Source organism: Pan paniscus, chromosome 13 (assembly GCF_029289425.2).
Source record: "Pan paniscus chromosome 13, NHGRI_mPanPan1-v2.0_pri, whole genome shotgun sequence".
Classification (NCBI taxonomy): domain Eukaryota; kingdom Metazoa; phylum Chordata; class Mammalia; order Primates; family Hominidae; genus Pan; species Pan paniscus.
Genome location: NC_073262.2, coordinates 21,566,549 through 21,588,395, shown reverse-complemented (window position 1 = coordinate 21,588,395; position 21,847 = coordinate 21,566,549). Strand labels below are relative to the sequence as shown.

The 21,847-nt window shown below is 39.2% G+C and overlaps 1 protein-coding gene across 19 annotated transcripts in view; it reads right to left on the bottom strand.

Annotated features, from left to right (window-relative positions):
- Window positions 1-21,847, bottom strand: part of CFAP221 (cilia and flagella associated protein 221) — a 119,189-nt gene that overhangs the window by 75,433 nt on the left and 21,909 nt on the right. For all 19 annotated transcript variants that reach the window (XM_057301386.1, XM_034953950.2, XM_034953951.3 and 16 more), the window contains one exon: window positions 969-1,072. In XM_057301386.1, coding sequence (XP_057157369.1) covers window positions 969-1,072 — 104 coding nt within the window. The remainder of the gene's footprint in view (window positions 1-968; window positions 1,073-21,847) is intronic.

Genomic DNA, 21,847 nt, shown 5'->3' with positions numbered 1-21,847 from the left:
AGGGGCAGGGACCCACAGAAAGACCTACTGTGAGAATATCAACTATACTTAACATCTGAAATATTATCTTGTTTAGTATAATTTTAGTGACCATTTATTTTCCCTTCTTTTTTAGGCCCACACAGCTGAAAACAATAAACCTTTTCTCTCTGAAAAGAGAATCAAGCCCTGTTTTTTGCAATATAAACAGTGGTTACCTTGTATTTTACAAAATCTCAGAATGGCCCCTGGTCCTCTAGAAAATAATCTAAGTACATTTCATCATTTAGAATTAATTCACAGTTTCTGCTCTAAACACTCATTTGTTGGACAAAATATGTACTTGCAGAACTGAAAGAGTTGTAAACAAATGAATACCCGGACTTAAAACCATTTTAGCAATTGTTAAATTGTTTAAATTTAGCAATTTTAAATATCTGTCCACAGTAGACCACAGTAGACCACTGTGGACAGATACTTAAATCCCAAACCTAAATATCAAGAGACAGGAACTGGGAAGCAGAGATTACTTTAGGTGTAAAATCTCACTTTCAAATGTCCTTAGCAGCCTAGTGATCTATGTCCTCTGGGGCATGCAAAAACATACTGTCCACACCACCAATGAGACAAATTCATCAGACCCTTCGCTAAGATTCTGAAAGCTCTGGAAGAAAGAAGATTCCTATTTTATCTGAAATTGAATTATAAGGTGGATACAAAACCAAGGATGTACCAGGAGCCAAACTTAGCATTGGAATGGATCAATTTCTGATTTCAAGTTTCGATCATGGACGAAACTTACCTGAACATTATTAAAAATTATCTGCATGATTCAAATGATCCCAAAGTGTCATTATTCTGACGTGTCCAATTCCATTTTACATCATGTCAGTTATGTGTAAAATTCATCACTGTTATGTGTTTGAAAATATAACATTCGAATGCAGCTTATTCTTGTTTTTAGAACTTGAAATCTTGACACTCCTTACCTGATGTTGGCTCAATAGCAAAGGCTTGATGAGACTGAATCAAAGTGATGTAAAACTCAAAATCTACAGGGCAGCTGCACTGCAAAGGAATAACATAAGTTTTGCTGCAAAACAAACAAAAAAGAAAATAAAAATATTATTTTTCTTTATAACTGGTTCTTTTGGTAGCAAGGAATGGAGACTCAAGTTATGTAATAAACAGTGATGACTGCCAATGCTGATCTGGCACTTCCTGTGTGCCAGGAGTAACCCCATGCATTTCCCATGTATTAACTATTTTAATCCTATGAGGTGGTGCCGTGATTATCCCCACTTACAGAAGAGGAAACTGAGGCACAAGAGAGGGTAAGTGTTCCACACAAGGTGACGTAGTTAGTTAGTGGCAGAACCATGATTTAATGTAGTTGATTGTGCTGGGTATCCATACTCCTCACCCCACTGTCCTTGCTACCTCTCGAGTACTGTTAGGTTTATTTTCCAGAGTTGCAGCAGTAGGGAAAAGGCAGTCTCTACCACACAGCTCGGCCTCACTGAACCAAGGAAAGGCCAAATAGATGGGCTTATAGAAAGCCTGGGAGACCCCTGGCCTTTCACAGAGCCTGGACGGGACAGTGTGGAAGAAACCACACTTTGGGCTGTGTTTGATTGAAATAGGCTAGGTACTCTTTATTTGGTCAGAAGTCCAGCAACCATTAGAGAACGTGGAGGAGGTCTATGTATTCAGAAATGGTCTGTCACCCCAAGACAAGGCGGACCTCTAAGCTAGCTTGAAGCTGTTGCTTACAGCACCCCAGGAGGTGTGGCAGCAGTGGCATTTCTTGGAGTGCCCCATGCTTCCCATAATGTCCTCTCCTTCAATCAGGGCAATCCAAGTCATCCAGAGTTGACTGCCTGGGGGAGCAGAGCTCTCCAGGGTAATTCTACATCCTATGCAGTGCTGGGGGCAGGTTATCGGGTCCCCTTGCAGCAGTAGGAAGTCAAGTGCTTCCTTTCAAGTGACCCAGCCACTCCCTGCATTCCTGATTTTTTTGCACCCCCTCCCTTCTCGTTAAGCCACCAGCCAGCTTCATCTTTGACTCTGTACATCTCTTCTCTACCCCATACCTTCTGAGCCCTCACCCCATCACAGCCCTCCTGCCTCTTATCCTCTTAGCTTCTGGTCTCCCTGCCAACAGCCCATCCCCTCTCATTTTCCAGTTCATATTCCCAGGAGAACACAGTTGTAATCTGGTTTGAGCAGAGCTGCCAGACCAGCTGGGCTCTACCTTCTGGGCAGGACCCATCCGAACCCATCTGTCTGTGGACTTCTCCAATAATCACAGGCTTCCCTACCTGCCCAGTGTCTGTCTTCCCTGGAGATTCAGAGTCCTATGAAGGCAAAGACCAAGTCCATTTGGGTCTCCAGTGTATCCCAGAGTGTCGCATGGACCAAAGGCTCAACAAATATTTGTTGGTGTGAAGCGAAATAACCCTTTTTTCAGTAGCAATTTTGGGGATATGACATAACTCACATGTGGCTTTTAAAATTATGCCCAAAACATTTTTATTTGACTTTAAAATTCATTATCTTTAAAAAATCTGTGAAATATTTCAAATATAAAGAAAAATGTAAAGAACAATAAAATAACGACCCCTTTATCTACTACTGAGCTCTAACAAATCTTTTGCTTTGGGTATATCAGCATTATGTTTTTAAAGAAATAAAACATTGCAAAAGAGTTGAAGCTCCCTGTAGCTCCTTCCCCAATTCTCTCCCTCTTCCTCCCTGCTTTAAGATAGTCAGGTTTATCAACCTTTATTTTGGAGAAAATTGAAATCTGTTCCAAACTATGAACATGGCATGTCTCTAATTTATTCAAGTTTAATTTTATGTCCTCAATCACATTTTATAAGTGACCCCTACCCTGTATTCACTGTTCTACCATTCTCATGCATTCTAGTAATATTACTACTTACATATGTATGCATAAAAATATGTGGTATGTATAAAATATATAGTACGTTGTTTGTTTTTTAACAATATTGCTCTGAAACTTGCTATTTTTGCTCAAACTATGTTTTTGAGATTTATCCATGGATATATGTAAAGGTCTGTGCATTCATTTTAACGAGTGAAGAGTATTCCGTTATATAATTATACCACACTTTATTCAGCCACTCTCCTGTTGATGGGCATTTAGGTTGTTTGCATTTTTTCACTATTGCAATGTGGCAGTGAAGATCCTACTTCATGACTCCACATGCACCTGCAGTAGAGCTACTTTAGGAATAACCCCAAATGGGACTTCTGGTTAGTAGCAAAGTAAAAATATTAAATTTACTAGATACGACTAAAATATTTTTCAAAGCCCTTTACCAATTTACACCTTTACTAGCAGAATAGGAGAGTTTCTATTGCTTACCAACATTTAGGATTCTCAGGCATTTTAACTTCTGTCAACCTGATGGAGGTGAAATGCCATCTCATTTCACTTTCATTCTCATTCTTTTGAGGTTGAGTTTCTATTCCTGTGTATTCATTTGGGTTCCCTCTCCTGTGAATTGCCTGTGCATATCCTTTGCCCATTTCTCTATTCATTGGTTTTGTTCTCTTATTCATTTGTAAATTCTTTTTTTTTTTTTGAGACACAGTCTCACTTTGTCACCCAGTCTGGGGTGCAGTGGCATAATCATAGCTCACTGCAGCCTTGATGTTCTGGGCTGAAGTGATCCTCCCACCTCAGTCTCCTGAGTAGCTGGGACCACGGGTGTGCATCACCATACCTAGCTAGTTTTTAAATTTTTTGTAGAGATGAGTTCCCACTATGTTGCCCAGGCTTGTCTCGAACTCCTGGGCTCAAGTGATCCTCTTGCCTTGGCCTCCCAAAGTGTTGGGATTACATGCATGAGACATCATGACTGGCCTCATTTGTAAATTCTAATATTAATTTAGTTAATTATATGCATTGCAAGTATCTTTTCCAAGCCATAGTTTATTTTTTGATTTATTTATGGTGTTTTTTGTTGGACATAAATTTTTAATTTTAAGGTAGTCAGTTTTATCAATCATTGTTTTGGAGAAAATGGAAATCTGCTCTAAACTATAAACGTGGTATGTCTCTAATTTATTAAGGTTTAATTTTATGTCCTCAATCAAATTTTATAAGTGTCTCCATAATGAGCTTGTACATTTTGGTTAAGTTTTTCCCTAGGTGTTTTGGTATGTTTGGGTTGCTGTCACAGAATACCACAGACTGGGTGGCTTATGAACAACAGAAATTTATTCCTCACAGTTCTGGAGGCTGGGAAGTCCAAGATCAAGGTGCTGGCAGATTTGGTGTCTGGTGCAGGCCCACTTCCTGGTTCATAGATGACCATCTTTTCACTGTGTCTTCACATAATGGAAGGGGCTACGAAGCTCTCCAGATCTCTTTTATAAGGACACTAATCCTGTTCATGAGGGCTTTACCCTCATGGCCTCATCACCTCCCAAAGGCCCCACCTCCTAATAGATCACCTTGGGGGTTAGATTTAAACATATACATTTTGAGGGGGAAACAAACATTCAGACCATAGCACCAGGTATCTTATAGCTTCTGTATCATAGTGAATGGAATGTTTGTCTTTTACAATTCATTATTACTAGTGTATTGCAATGCTACTTTTGGATTTTGATCTAAAACCCTGCTAAAGTCTTTTATGGGTTGTAAAAGTTTATCTGTAGATTTCCTTAGATTTTCTATGTAGAAAATTATACAGTGTAGGCCAGGCACAGTGGCTTGCGCCTATAATCCCAGTGTGAGTCATAAAATCTAAAAAAAAAAAAAAAAAAAAAAGAGACTATTTCCTATTTACTTTCCCAACTGTTATAATTCATGTATTTTTTTCTGATCATTGCATTGATGACTTCTAGTATAATACTGAATGGAAGTGAAGAGAGCATCTTTTTCTTATTTTGACTTTACTGGAAATACTTTAATTTTTTACCACTAAGAATGATGTTTCTAGAAAGTTTGTGATAGCCTTTATCAGGTCAAGGAAATTTTTGTCTATTTCTAAGCTTTTTTTTCCCACTTAATGAGTTTTCTTTTCGTTAAAATTTGCTTGGTATACATACCTCTTTCATTCCTTCATTTTCAAGCTTCCTGAAAAGTTTTATTTTAGGTGTGTCTCCAGAAAGCAGGATATAGCTGGATTAAAAAATGTTTAGCAGGTAGGATAATCTTTTCCTTTTAATAGGTGAGTTTAATAGGTTTTCATTTGTTACAATTAATAATAGATATATTTGAACTTATTTCTACCACCTTGTTTTGTGTTTTCTAAAAAACAACTTTGCTTCATTTTTGTTCTTTTGCCTCTTGCTGGACTGATTGCTTCTATATTTCTACTTTTTTTCCTCCTATGACTTGGCAGCTATAGATTGCATTTCTATAATTTTAATTATTACTCTAAATTTTTTAAAGATATGTCTTATTGACAGCTGGGTGCTGTGGCTCACGCCTGTAATCCAAGCACTTTGGGAGGCCGAGGCGGGCAGACCACTTGAGCTTAGGACTTCAAGACCAGCCTGGGCAATGTAACAAAACCCCATCTCTACAAAAAATACAAAAATTAGCTGGGCACAGTTGCGTGTGCCTGTAGTCCCAGCTGCTCGGGAGGCTGAGATGGGCTGATGGCTGGAGCCTGGAACGCGGAGGTTCTAGTGAGCCGAGAGCGCATCACTGCACTCCAGCCTGGGTGACAGAGCACAGGCCCTGTCAAAAAAAAAAAAAAAAAAAAAAAAAAGATATGTCTTACTTATTGAAAATTCCCAACAAAGTCTAAACATACCTAGTATTTCTATCCTCCCAAATACAGTGTGGTCAGCCCTACCTGCCTATTGAAGACTCTTTCTTACCCCTCCATCTTGTATATGCTATGTTGAGTTGTAGTTTTAGCTTAAACAACAAAAAGTACTGACTTTTAAAAATGGTTAATTAGTTAAATTCACCAACATATGTAACTAATTTTGGTGTTTGCCATTCTCCTTCCATTCCCATGGCTATTTTCTGAATATGTTTTTCTTCTTGCTGGCATATGCCTCTTAAATTTTCTTTTAGTGAGGATTGTGTGTGGGAAATTCTTATGTAAATAAACTTATTTTTTATTTTCTTCCTTGGGGAAAATTTTAGGTTGACGGTTTATTTTCCCTTGGCATTTTGAAAATATTTACTCCACATCTTTCCTTAATTGTTTGTTGCTGATGAAGAACTGTTGTCACTTTTTTGTAGATTATCACTCTTTTCTCTCTGGCAGCTTTTTAAGGTTTCTCTTTTTTTTCTTATTTATTTATTCATTTTTTATCGAGATGGGATCTCACTTTGTTTCCCAGGCTGGTCTCAAACTCCTGGGTTCAAGTGATTCTCCTGCCTTGGCCTCCCAGAGTGCTGGAATTACAGGCAAGATTTCTCGTTATTCTTGATGCTCTGCAGCTTGACTCTTACGTGTCTAGGTAGAAATTTATCTTTATCCTGCTAGATATTCATATTTGAATGCACTTACCAAATCTTCATAATTATCTTTAATTCTGAAAAGCTTGGTATTATTCTGTACCATTCCCTCCACTCTCTCCTGACAGAACTCCAATTTATTAGACACATATATCTTGGAGCTTTTCAGTCTAGCTTCCATACCCCCTAATTTCCCTTCATGTAAAATGTAACCTCTATGTACTCTATACTGGGTGAATTCCTGTATTATTACTATCTTCCAATCTATTAATATTTTCTTCAATTGTGTCCAGTATAGAGTTTATTCAGTCTATTGAGATTTAAGTTTTCGGTGGCTATATTTTGAATTTTTAAGATTTCTAAATGTTTCTTTTTATCTACCTGATCTTTAAAACAATGTCCATCTATTTTTGTTTCATAATTTCTTGACATTTTAAAATGGAAGTTTGCCTCAATCATCTCATTGAGAATCCTAAGTGTATCTATTTTAAAGTTTTATTAAACTGTTTTTAATAATTAATGTCATTCAATTATATTCTGATTGTTGGGTTTTGGCTTTCTTAGCACAAGATTTATTCGTGTGTTTTGGAATTTGGATTTGCAGGCTCATTTTGAGTAAAAGGATTTAATCTATATTCAATTTTATAATTGCATATTGGGGTTCCTGCCAGCCAGCTATTTGAGTGCTACAGTGAACTCAGTCACTGGGCCAGCAGGTAACATGGCTCACCTCTGCACCACAAGCTGGTTAGTACTGTCCCTTACACCGTCCTCTGTCCACAACCAGGGACAAGGCCCCAGGCCCAGGCAACAGGTCAGCAGAGGGTTTCCAGCTTCCTTTCGTGGGAAGTGCAAAGGTGGGGCAGCTTACCTCTTCTCCTGGCTGAAGGCCAAGTGCGGATCCCCTGAATCAATGAAACACTTGCAGTCTCCTTTACCCCATGGAGTGGTCTCCAACACTGGCTGACTGCTTCAAAACCTGGAGCCTGCAAATCTGTGGCTCCATCCTGCAACCCACTCAGCATTTCTATGCTGTTCCTGCTCTGTGGAGTTGTTCGGCTTGTTTCTGAGCCTGAGTGTGTCTTTTTGGAGGTCTCTTTATATTTTGTCACTAACTAGTAATTTTGCACAAAAAAGGTTCATTGCAGTTTGAGCACACTGCTTCATCCTGACCAGATGTCTCTCACTGTACTTTTGAGAGATCTACACTCTGAATGCAGAGTTCCTAACGTCAGGCAGTGCCCTGTTTCTAATTAATTTGCACTGGTACTTGTTTTTAAAACATTGTTCCTTAGCTATGACGTCTCTTTGAGAGGAGCGTAGCTGTACTGTGAGCACATGAGATCCCCAACAGGGTATAGGCCTGCATCAGACTTTATATACTCATGTTCAGGGGCCCTAGGTTTCTGATAAAAATTCTGAATAAGGGTCACTGTACAGAGTATGGTCTTCAGTCAACAGCAAAATGAAAACTTCATAGGATTGTCTACCAAACTCACAAATCCTGTCTTAAATCAGGCTCTGTTAGAGGTATGCAGTCAATCTTCACTCTGTGAGATGTTTCCTAATTCTGAAAAACAGAATATATGAAGGTAAGGCAATTCATGCTAATAGGTGCTCAGGCCCCACTGAGTGTCAGCTATTCTACCAGCGCTGGGTAGATAAAACTAACATTACAAGTTAGTTACACATGCGTGTGAGGTATTTCTGACCCTCAGAACCTAAGCAGGCCTTGGGTAATGTGCAATGTGAAGTGTTAAAAGGCCCAAATATGGTCTTTGAAGATGACGCCAGTGGACTCACACAGCCACACAGGCTGTGTTGCCCTAGGTCAGTAACCCAGGGGTCTGCTCAAAGCTGTCCCGGCAAAGCAAAGTCTGATACTCAGGGCTCCTCTGCTAAAAGCTGCATGTTTGCATTTTCCTGAATTGAAACAAACAAAAACTCCTGGGGCTTTTCCCATTTGTTACATATACTCAATTTTCAATTAATTTCACAGCTCTGATAAGTCCCATAGAAAAGGTGTCAGGGTATTTGTTTAATAATAATTATTTGAAGCCAAGTTCCTGATGCATTAGCCAGTCTGGAAAAACAAACAGTTCCTTAAGGGCACAAAATTCCAAGTACCATAATTCAGAAGCAGATATAGCAGTGCAAGTAGTACAGTTTTCAGTGGAATTGCTGAACGTTTGCTTTCACTACTGCTGTGCATATTATGCATGTCAAATTAGTTTGCATGGCCACCATAATAATAAATCAAAGACAGTCCAGATGAATTTGAGTCAAAAGGAATTTTGGCTAATATGAAGTTTATTTAGAAGTTCTTCATATTTAAAGAGACAGAATCCTATTAGAGTCTGGGTGGAATTTTACATTTTAAACTAAATTCTCATTGTTAAATACCATTAAATCTGATATACAATGAAGAAACATATATATATGTATATATATATATCTCGTGCCTGTTATTTCTGAGAAGTGAATAGGATACTGAATTAGAGCTCTTCTGTAACTTATAGGAATCAGGCAACTAAAATATTAAGGCAAGTACATGTTAGTGCTTTTGGAAGTAACTACAACTTTTATCCCTCTTACCTTATTATTTAAACATTTTATCAATTATGCTAAGGCTATACATAAAAATATATTAAGTACTTTAAAATAATTATCCCTTATTTGAATAAAATTGAACTCAAACCTTTTAAACAGTAGACTTTTATGTTACAATCATGTGGAAATTTTATGCCTATTAGAAGAGAGCAAAATTTGCCTTACAGAAAGTAAATATAATAAAATGACTTAATAGAAATTCAAATTTCTTTCTTGTCCTTTCTCTAGAACAAATGATCTTGAACTTACTTAACATAAAATCAAATATACTGTCTAATTAAAAATATACTCTAACTAAAAAATCCCGATATCTAGAGAGGAGAGTGAAGAGGCTAGTTTACCATAATAGGATTTGGCTTCTTTTCTGGAAAAAGAAGGTTAACTGACAACAAGCATGACAAATGCTAACTTTTTCCATGATGACTAGGTTCAGAGGGCACAATACATTAACCATTAGTTATTATACTTGTATGAAATTTGAGGGAAACATCAAGATAAAAGAAAGCCTTCACATAGAGACGTATGGATAAGGTAAGCTATAACATAGACAATAACATGTGGTGGTATCACTACCAAGTGAAGCTTGGAGTTAATAGGCCCAGTGATCTCATTTTAGGGTTAAGTCAATTTAGTAGGACTTTTCCATTGTCAACTGCTCGTTGATACGAGAATCATTCATAGATCAAAGGATGTGGACAACAATGATATATCGTGTGCCATTCTTTCCCCTCCGAAGGTACAGAAGACTCACGAAATAATCCAGAGCCTGGGCAAGCTTTGGGGTTACCTGTTGTGGCAGGTTTCAAATAAGTCTACAAACTCTTCAACACTCTTTCCACTTAGAGGTGGAGTCTATGTGTTCGTCCTTGATTCTGGGCTCTAGGACTACTTAACTAATAGAATACAGTGGAAATGATGCTGTACCTGTTTCTTAAGGCCAAGGCCTAAGCAACTGGTATCTTCCATTTCTCTTGGGATGCTCATTCTAGAGCCTTGTCACCATGTTGTAAGGAAGCCCAAGTAGCCTGTGGAGAGACCTACCAGGACAGAACCAGACTTCCAGCCCTCAGGCCATCTGAGCTCCCAGATAATAGCCAGTATTTGAGTGGACCATCTTGAGAGTGGGTCTTTCAGCTCCCAGTTGAGCAGCCCTAGCCGGCTGTGCATGGAGCAGAGGGGAGCACTCCCCATCAGGCCATGCCCAAGTTGTAGCTCCATGAGCAAAATAAATGACTGTTGTTATAATATATTAAGCTACTACCTTCGGGGTGGTTTTTATACAGAAAAAGGAAACCAAAGAACATTCTCTTTCCTGCTTCATTTCTCCTTCAGCGAATGATTATCTTACCCCATTTCTGGATGCCATCTTAATTTAGCAATCTTAAAGTCTTTGTTTTGGTACTATCTCTTAATATGTATCAGCTGTTGTGCTTATATGTCATCTAACTCCCTTAACAACCCTATGAGGTAAGTATTATTATTATCCTCATTTTATAGATACATAAACTGATCTATAGAGAGGTCCAAGGTCACATGGTTAATAAATGGTGAAGTGGAGTTTTCAAGCCAGGTCTCTAGAACCTGAGCTCTTACCTGCTGTACTATAGCCCCTCTTGTAGGTCTCTAATATTACAGAAAAGCTCCTGGCATTGCGTTGTTTACATTGCAGTCCCCTTCCCTCCTGCTGCTCTCTTTGAAACTGATCCCTCTGTGCCTTTTTTGTTAAGCTTTTTAGAGGGCATTTCTTCTAATAAGCAACCATCAAAAAAGGACTATAACATCCCGCTATGGACTGTTTGTGTCTCCTCAAAATTCATATGTGGAAGCCCCAATTCCCATGATGGAGGTGGGAACTTAGGAAGGTGATTTGGTTGAGATGAGGTCATGAGGGTGGCACCCTCTGATGGGATTAGTGTCCTTTTAGGAAGAGGAAGGGACTGGAGCCCCTCCCCACCACCCCATGTGAGGAAAGCTGGAAGAGGGCCCCCACCAGAGCTCAGCCATGCTGGCCCCTGATCTCACAATTCTCAGTCTAGATATGTGAGAAATGTCTGTTCTTTAAGCCTCCCAGTCTATGGGAATTTGCTATAGCAGCTGGAGCTGAGGCAAATGCCAAGACCTTTTATAAAATGTTACCAACCTCCTCTCAAGGACCGGCATACACATAGAGAGAAGGAAGAAAGTCAGGGAACTCGCCAGTTATTTTCATTTAAGCTTTAGATATAAATTGCTATATTCAGAATGTGATCAACAAAAACAGAAGGAAATAAGGCACAATATTAGCTGTCTGATTAAACCCTAATCCCCAAAGAAACGGGCAACAATTTGAAGAGCTATAAAGAGCTGAGGGTAAAATAGGTTTCAACTTTCAAATAATGCTCTTTTATCTAAGATAATTTATGTTCTTTTGAACTTTCCTGTGTTGCTTATCTTGTTTTCAAAGACACAATCAATCTCACTGGGATTGGAGCTTCAGACCAGAAGTACGGTAGTCCCACAAATTTTAATGATATAATCAAATAAAGATAAACAGAAATTTACATAAAGAAACGTTTAAGTAACAAGCATTTACTTATTTTTTACACCTAGAGAATTAAACACCACCCTCATTTTAGATTAAACTTAGACCAATATTAGAGGTAAAGGGAATCAAATAGCAAACTAATGCAGAAACAGAAAACCAAATACCGCATGTTTTCACTTATAAGTGAGAGCTGAATGATGAGAACACATGAACACATAGAGGTAAACAACACACCCTGGGGCCTACTGGAGTGTGGAGGGTGAGAGGAGGGAGAGGGGCAGAAAAAATAACTACTGGCTATTAGGTACTAGGCATAGTACCTGGGTAATGAAATGATCTGTAAAATAAACCCCTGTGAAATGGGTTTACCTGTGTAACAAATATGTGCATGTACCCCCGAACCTAAAATAAAAGTTGACGGAAAAGAAATGAAGTTAAAATTCCCAAATAAAACTTTAGTTTAAGGTTAAAAGAAAAAAGTGAGTGGAATGGAAGAGTCAAGGGGGCTTGATGGTTTCTCTCCTGGCCTGACCTTTGACTTCCTAGCCCTTAGTTCAGTTCCCTCTTCAACCTGACTTAGTCCCACCTATTGGTAAAGCTGCTCCCACCCCTCCACCTTCACCTCTGTCCCAGCAATTTAAGAAAAGGAAGAATTCTGAAGACACTAGGGAACAAACTGAATTAAATAAGGCCACCTCTTCATACTTGGTAAACGAAGTGAAGGCATTTCTCTGGAAGATAACTTGAATTCAGAACAAGTTAGAGGTGACCAGATGACATGATATCTGTCATCTGCAGAGATCATATGTACCCTATTCATATTTCAAAAACACAGGTTTTTAAAACAAATGTGGTAAAATGTACCCAATATAAAATGTACTATTTTAACCATTTTAAGTGTACCATTCAGTGGCATTAAGTACAGCCATGCTATTGTGAAACTATTACCACTGTCTGCCCACAAAACTTTTTCATCTTGCAAAACTGAAATGCTATATTCATTAAACACCAACTCCCCATTCTGCTTCCCCACAGCCCCGGGCAACCACCATTTTATTTTGTCTCTGTGAATCCGACTACTCTAAATACTTCATATGAGTGAAATCGTACAGTATAAAATACTGATTAAAAATTAAATATTAACTGCACTTAAGATGAAAGTATTAATATAATTAACACATTTGACAATAGCTCTTTGCACCTCACCAGAGTTGCAGATAACATGGAGGAAGGTGGGGTGAGGAAGGAGATTCAGGAGGGCCGACTGGAGGTGGGAGCAGGGCCTGTGGCTGGGGCCCGAGAACAGGGCGAGCTGGCATCAGGAGTGAAAGCCATGGTCGAGGGGAGGAAGGCAGCTAAGATGGATGTGAAGGGACATGAAAAGCATCCTGCAGACTAATTTCTTTTTTTGTTGAGAAAACTATAGCATTTATTGGGGAAAGATAAGAGGACACACTAAAAACTGCTGCTAGCCTTTTCTCTTAGAGTAGGCAGCAGAAGAAACCACACACTGACCATCTTCAAACCACACTTCCTCAGAGCTAAATGACCCATAATAACGTTTGGCCTGAAAGAGCCGGCAGGATCCCCAGCTGCCAGTTTACTGGTCCCAATACCTTACCCACCAGCAATAATTAAAACAAGAAGCTCACTTGGTGCTGGAGTAAGAAATCCATTTTTAAAAAACAAAGCAACTTAAATTCAAATACTTGTGGTTTTGAAATTGCAGTATATAAGAATCTGGGGTGAGAAATTTGGGGCAGATTTAATTAAAAAAATTATTTAAGAAATTATAGTCAGTTCAGTGAATGGGTTGGTAGTTACTCTATTCTAAATATTTTGACAAGCATTACATAATCACATGCTAGAAACTACATTAGAAGTGCATGTATGTGAGTGTGTGTGTGTGTGTGCATGCATGTGTGTGCAGATACTACAAACCTGGGCTGCTGCAGCAGAAGCAGTGGCCAAAGGTGGCTACTTGTGCAGTGTTCAGGTGTCAGGTTTGATAGCTGTATTAATCAGGCAAGGAGGAAGAGAACCCAGAGAGCACTCTCAATGTAGGGGTGTCTCTCCAGGGCCAAAAACCATCCACAACTGTCACCTTTGCTCCTTCCAGGAAGGTACTGTGGCGCAGACTCTGAAATTCCCTATGTTATATTCTTAAATATTCGTGGGAATTCATCCATGAACACTTTTTCTAATAGTAGTTTAAAGTTTCTTACTTCTCAGTACTGATACTAGCTTGGTAGTTTCACAGAAGCCACAATGTGTACATGCTGTTGAATGTAATGAATCATTCCAAGAGTTTATACAGACTAGACAGAAAACCCTAAACAAGAAAAAGGTTCCACCTGTAACCACTGCCCCTGGTACATACAATCATCTGCTCTAGACATTGTTCCCAAATTTGTACCACTCCACCCCTTGGCCTCATGCAAACCAATTGACCCATTTGCACAAAGTCTAGGGGAGGAGAGCAGAGTATCACCATTTTCAAGGTAGGCTTTTATAAGGTCAACACTGGCTTTCTTCATCTTAGGTTTTTCAGTCTATCATTTGCTTTCTCTAGGAACCACAAGTCTAGAATTTAACATTTTGTGAGAAAATTTTGAAAAGAATAACCCAAGTCTTCCACTGAAAGTTCCCTTTGTTGACTATATCAAGGTGGCGCCCACTTCGGTAAATGAAAGGAAGAAATATGTACGCCCTTTTATTATTGCATTACAGATCCCTATAGTTTAGAGGTTGGATGATTTTCTTTTCTTGCTAAAATTCATAAAAGAGACTGGGTCAAGATGAGTAACTAGACTGACATTAGGTCAGCAAAGGTATATTAAATTAAAGAAGTTTTACACAACAATGTATGGAAGAACTTTTCCTATAATAAACATTTAGGCTTTTTAAAAATTCTTTACTTCTTAGTGATGAGGTCTCGCTCTGTTGCAGGCTAGAGTGCAGTGGCACCATCAGAGCTCACTACATCCTCGAACTCCTGGGCTCAAGTGATCCTCCTGCCTCAGCCTCCTGAGTAGCTGAGACTACAGGTGCACCCAGCTAGGCTGTTGTTAAATGACAAGAATTGTTTTATGCAAATATCAATTTGCAATAAAAGCTCACTGTGGATTCTACACCCAAATAGGGGTGAAAGTAAAGAACAACTATGTCGTGAGCTCATCACCCTGGTCAGATGCTTTCATAAAATGCTGCTGCTCCTTTCCATCAACTTCAAGCTTGGGGCACATAAAATGAGTCACTCATATGAGTAAACAGTGTTTCCCTTGACAAGCTGAAAAAAGTGAATTTTTTCTCTCCGAGTAGGGAGGGCTTCAAAAAACACTTGTGAACATCAATTTGATCATCTTCTCCTGACATCTGCATTTTAACCCAGTTACAGCTGGTTCTCAGCCCCCTCTCCTAGAGACTCTTTATTGGCACAATGCAAGACTGGGGGCTGCCTATGTGGGGGCAAACTCTCACCATCAATCTTCCTTCTTAGCACTAGCTTAAGAGTGCACATTCCCATGTGGCCCAGATGCTTTAAGCTCCAGGGGCAGTAGGAGAATTTGGTTACACTCAAACATCATATTCTGACCTTGGTTGTTCCCACGCTTTCTAAAAGGAGCCATAAGATTCACTAAGTAAGGAAAAGCATCCTTTGGTAAATTTCTGACCTTATGACATAAAAGTTCAAGAAGCTAAAGTATCCTGGCTTTGGAATGGAGTCACCAGGAGCCTCTTCTGTGAATGTTGTTAATGTGGCCCTGCAGGCTACAGAGCCTCTATAGCCTTGAGATGAGTACATGGTCCACTTGCTGCAGGAGCCCATGGCGGCCCTGCTCATGGCATCATTTTACCAGATCTTCAGCCACCAGATCCACAGTGGATCCTCTCCTGGATTTGTCATCACTTCCCCAGGTGAGTTTCAGGCAGGTTTGTCTAGAGCACGCTAATCAATTGATTAAAGTCAGCTTGGTGCAAGGAAAATGAGTTGATGGGAGAGCAACTGGTCAACCAACTGGACCTGCTCCAAGTTTCAACTAGTTATCTGATACCAGCAAGACGCTGTTGGGTAAACTACAGAGCATGATGAATTAACATGAATCTTTTTAGAACCATGGGAATGGAAAAATATAAAATTTCTGTATCTAATATAAGCATATCCATATTTACTTATTATAGGAAGATTGAAATTGTATTTTATCTATAATACTGTTTAAGATATTGAATAATTACAAATTTTAACCAGCCATAATGGTTAGGATATCTAGTTATAAAGCACAGTTTCAACCTACAGAAGGGAAAGAGAACTGAAAGTCCTCTGTACCCCACAGATGCTGTGTTTGACTTGGAAATGTTGGACAGAAACTGGAATGCAACTTTCTGTTATTTACAGAGGCTGTCAAAATACATTTTACCAGACCTCAAGCCACCAAAGTTGTTTATAGGTGGCTGGAAAGTGCCCACATAGAATTTTATCTCAGTAAGGAAAATTTATAACCATCAAATCCAGCCACTGAAAATGCATCTGACGAATACATACCAGCCCAATTCAGGACCTTGGGGAAAATGTGCTGAGGTCTCATCCTACCCTAAGAGAGGCTCTCCCCAGACTGCAAAAGCAGCCCCAAAGTAAGGGGCAACCCCAAAGTAAGAAAGCAGAATTAGTGGTATTAAACACAAATCCTACAACCTCTGACAATTCTGTCCCAATTGATTCTATGTGAAAGGGAAAACATACCCTTCTGAATTCACCTTTTGCTGAATTTATGGTCTCCCATCAGCTTTGTGCTTTCTCATCATGTACAGTATTTCTTTTTTAGCTGTGAAAGTAGTTGTTAGGCTGGGTGTGGTGACTCACGCCTGTAATCCCAGCACTTTGGGAGGCCGAGACAGGTGGATCTCTTGAGCTCAGGAGTTCAAGACCAGCCTGGCCAACATGGTGAAATCCCATCTCCACCAAAAAATACAAAAAAGTTAGTTAGGTGTGGTGGTGCATGTCTGTGGTCCAAGCTACTCAGGAGGCTGAGGTGGGAGGATTGTTTGAGCCTGGAAGGCAGAGGTTGCAGTGAGCCGAGATCCTGACACTTCCCTCTAGCCTGGGTGACAGAGTGAAACTCTGTCTCAAGAAAAAAAGCTTGAAAAAAAAAGTGGTTGTTGGCCAGGTGTGGTGGCTCATGCCTGTAATCCCAGCACTCTGGGAGGCCGAGGTGGGTGGATCATCTGAGGTCAGGAATTCGAGACCAGACTGACCAACAGGGCAAAACCCCGTCTCTACTAAAAATACAAAAATTAGTTGGGTGTGGTGTCGCACACCTGTAGTCCCAGCTACTTGGGAGACTGAGGCAAGACAATTACTTGAACCCGGGAGGCGGAGGTTGAGTGAGCCGAGATTGCACCACTGCACTCTAGCCTGGGCGACAAGAGTGAAACTCCAGCTCAAAAAAAAAAAAAGGGGGGGGGTTATTATACTAATTTAACGGTGTAACCACACCTAGCTAACTTTTTTGTATTTTTTGGTGGAGATGGGATTTCACCATGTTGGCCAGGCTGGTCTTGAACTCCTGAGCTCAAGAGATCCACCTTCATACATTGCTGGTGGAAATGTAAATGGTACAGCCACTTTGCAAAACAGTCTGGCAGTTCTTAAAATATTAAACATAGATTTACCATATGACCTAACAATTCCACTTCTAGGTATTTACCAAGAGAAATGAAAATATGTATCCTCATAAAAACATATACACAAATGTTCATAGCACCATTATTCATAATTGCCCCAAAGTAGAAACAACCCATATGTTTATCAACTGATGAATGGATAAATAAAATGTGTTATATCCATTAAATGAAATGTTATTCAGCAATGAAAAAGAATGAAGTAGTGATTTGAATTGGATAAGCTACAAGTTGATGGCCTTTGAAAACATGATTGCAAAGTGAAAGAAATCAGTCACACTAGACCTCATGTTGTATGGTTCCATTTATAAAAAATGTCCAGAACAGGCAAATTTATAGAGATGGAAAGTAAAATCGGCTTTGGCTGAGGCTGGAAAGTTTGAGAGTGGGATATAGGTGTTGGTATGGGTTTTTCTGGGGGGGTTATAAAAATGTTCTAAACTTGCATGTGGTGATAGTTGCATATACTAAAAAAGAGTGAATCGTACATTTTAAATTAGGAAATTTTATAATATGTGAATTATACCTGAATAAGACTTTTTTGGAAAGTATAAGTGTGTCTTTGTTCATGCTGTGAAATCAGAAAGAGAAATACCCAGTTCTAGCTAGCTCTAGTCTTCACATGGGAGAATGAAAAGACTTAGCTCCAGCCCACTAGCCATTCTGTCTCACCTAAGCAGGTGGGGGACAACTAAGAAGTACTTGTGAAGTTCACAGTCCAGAGGCACAGGCTCACTAAAAGACTGAGACTTAATCACAGGATTGTAGAATACCCTCCTGCTGTGACTTTACCAACACATTACAGAAGTCTGCTTACAGCAGTTCCTTTTACCCAGTACATGATGTCTGGCTATCAAGGAAAAATTACAAGACATACTAAAAGGCAAAAAACAGTTTGAAGAGACAAAGGAAGCATCAGAACCAGAAATGGCAGAAATGCTAAAATTATCAGACAGGGAATTTAAAACAACTATAATTAATATGCTAAGGGCTCTATGGATAAGTAGACAGCATGCAAGAACAAATGGGAAGTGTAAGCAGAGAGATGGAAATCCTAAAGAAGAACCAAAAAGAAATTCTAGTGATCAAAAACATAATAACAGAAATGAAGAATGCCTTTGATAGGCTTATTAGCAGGTTGGACACAGCTAAGGAGAGAATCTCTGAGCTTGAGGATATAGCAATAGAAACTTCTAAAACAGAAAAATAAAGAGGAAAAAAGACTGAAAAACAAAAACAGAATATCCAAAAACTGTGGGACAACTACAAAAGGTATAATATACATGTAATGGGAATGCCAGATGGAGAAGAAAGAAAAAAAATAGAAGAAATATTTAAAACAATGCCTAATAATTTTCATAAATGAATGTCATACATCAAACCACTGAGGATAAATGCAAAAGAAAAGAAAAAAAGGCAAACAACCCTACACTTAGGCATACTGTCTTCAAACTACAGAGAACCAGAGAGAAAAAAAAATATTGAAAGAAGGCCGGGTGCGGTGGCTCACACCTGTAATCCCAGCACTTTGGGAGGCCGAGGTGGGCGGATCACGAGGTCAGGAGATCAAGGCCATCCTGGCTAACACGGTGAAACCCCATCTCTACTAAAAATACAAAAAATTAGCTGGGTATGGTGGTGGGTGTCTGTAGTCCCTGAGGTAGGAGAATGGTGTGAACCCAGGAGAGAGAGGTTGCAATGAGCCAAGATTGTGCCACTGCACTCCAGCCTGGGTGACAGAGCGAGACTCCATCTCAAAAATAAATAAATAAATAAATAAATAAATAAATAAATAAATAAATTGAAAGAAGTCAGAGGGAAAAAAAAATTTCCCAGTAGAGAAACAAAGATAAGAATTACATCAGACTTATCCTCAGAAACCATGGAAGCAAGAAGAGAGTGGAGTGAAATATTTAAAGTGTTAAGAGGAAAAAAACCCACCGACTCAGAATTCTGTGCCCTGTGAAATTATCCTTCAAAAGTGAAGGGGAAATAAAAACTTTCTCGGACAAAAATGACCAAGGGAATTTGTTGCCAGTGGACCTGCCTTGCGAGAAACATTAAAAGAAGTTCTTTAGAGAAAATTAATATAATATGGGTCAAAACTTGAACTTCCATAAAGAAAGAACAATCGTTGCAGCACTATTCACAATAACAAAGACATGGAATCAACCCAAATGCCCATCAATGATAGGCTGGATAAAGACAATGTGGTACATATACACCATGGAATACTATCCAGCCATAAAAAGGAATGAAATAATGTCCTTTGCAGGAACATGGATGGATCTGGAAGCCATTATCCTCAGCCAACTAACACAGGAACAGAAAATCAAACACTGCATGTTCTCACATATAAGTGGGAACTGAACAATGAAAACACACGGACACAGGGAGGGGAACAACACACACTGGGGCCTGTCGGGAGGTGGGGGGCACGGGGAGGGAGAGCATTAGGAAAAACAGCTAATGCATGCTGGGCTTAATACCTAGGTGATGGGTTGATAGGTACAGCAAACCACCATGGCACACATTTACCTATGTAACAAACCTGCACATTCTGCACATGTATCCCAGAACTTAAAATAAAAATAAAGGAAGAACACTGAAGAAGAAAAAAATGAAGGTAAAATTAAAACTTTTATTTTTTATTTTTAATTGATCTAACAGCTAACAGTTTGTTCAGGATAATAGCAACAATGACTTCAATTATGTGTTCTTATGTATATATCTTATATGTTCAAATAGTCACAGATATGTGTATACATAATGCTAATGTATACTTACATATAAGTGAAATGAGTGACAGCAATTATACATGAGAGGAGAGGAAGAAATTAGGATTATTTTGCTATCTTAAGGTACTCAAACTATCTGTGAAGCAGTACAGTGTTATTTGAAAGTGGCTTGGATTAGTTGTAAATACATTTTGCAAACTCTAGGGCAACCACTAAAAAAAGGAAACAAAGAAATATAACTGATATGCTAAAAGAAAAGAGAGAAAATGGAATCACATAAAATACATGGTTAAAACCACAGGAAGATAAATAGTGGAAGATAAAAAGAGAACCAAAGTACAAGGGCAACAATTACAAAACTAACAAATATGGTAGATATTAATAGAACTATATCAGTAATCACTGTGAACATCAGTAGTCTAACTGCACCAATTAAAAGAAATCATCAGAGTAGATCACTGTAGACACTTTGGGAGATAGTTTGGTAGTTTCTTTTAAAACTAAACATACTCTTACCATACAATCCAATAATCATGTTCTTTGGTATCTACCCAAAGGAATTGAAAACTTACATCCACACAAAAACCTGCATATGGATGTTTAATGCAGTTTTATTCATAATTACCAAAACTTAGAAGCTGCCAAGATGCCATTCAGTAGGTGGATGAATAAACTGTAGTACATCTAGACTATGGAATATTATACAGCTCTGAAAATAAATCACCTACCAAGCCCTGAAAAGATATGGAGGAAACTTAAATGCATATTTTAAGTGAAAGCACCCAATCAGAAAAAGACTAAATACTATATGATTCCAACTATATGACATTCTGAAAAACTATGGTGACAGTAAAAAAAAAAAAAACAGTGGTTGCCAGGGGTTGTGGGGGTTGGAGGAGGAATGAATAGGAGAAGCATGGGATTTTTAGAGCAGTGAAAATACTCTGTATGATACTACAATGGTGGACACATGCCACACATTTGTCCAGACCCATAGGCTATACAGCACCAAGAGTGAACCCTAAACTATGGACTTTGGGTGATAATGATGTGTCAATGTAGGTTCATTGATTGTAACAAATACGGCACTTGGGTGGGGCTTGTTGATAAGGAGAAGCTCTGCATGCCTGGGGCAGGGAGATATGGGAAATCTCTGTACATTCCTTTCAATTTTGCTATGAATTAAAAACTGCTATAAGAATATAAAGTCTTCAAAAATCTCCAGGCCCTATTATGGTAAGATAAATAGTCGTAAAAATGGTTAAGATGGTAAATTTTATGCTACATATATTTTGATACAATACAATAAAAATAAAATCTAAAACTTAGAAGGAAAAAAAAAAACCCTGCAAGCATGGTCAGAGGTCCCATCTCTGAAAGACACCATGACAAGTAGACGGTTAAGCCAAAAGAGGCACTGACCCAGGAGTTGCCTCTGAGTGGGGTGTGCGGGTAGGAAAGACCAGTGAGGTAGGGCTCAGAAGCTGCCAGGTAGCTGGGACACGTGCCAAGAGGCAGCACTCAGAGGTGCACATTTCTAGGCCCATAATCCAATGACAAACTGCCCCTGCAGAAAGGAATGGAGCCACGTTGAGGGTGCTCATGTCTGTAGGGGATGGGGTGTGCTCATGCTAAGGCAGAGAAGGACCAAGGCTGGACCGCAGTCAGCACAGAGTAGGATGGCTCGATGGGTCTCCCAGGAAACAAAGTGCTGTGACACGAACAAAAATGAGAGTGGCAAGCTAGGAGACCAAAGGTGAGATTGGCATTTAAGGAGATAGCTTCTCATGCATCAGAGGCGGTGGCTGGGAGCAAGTCCACCCTTGCAGGAGGAGTATTTTTATCACTGGCAATATTCAG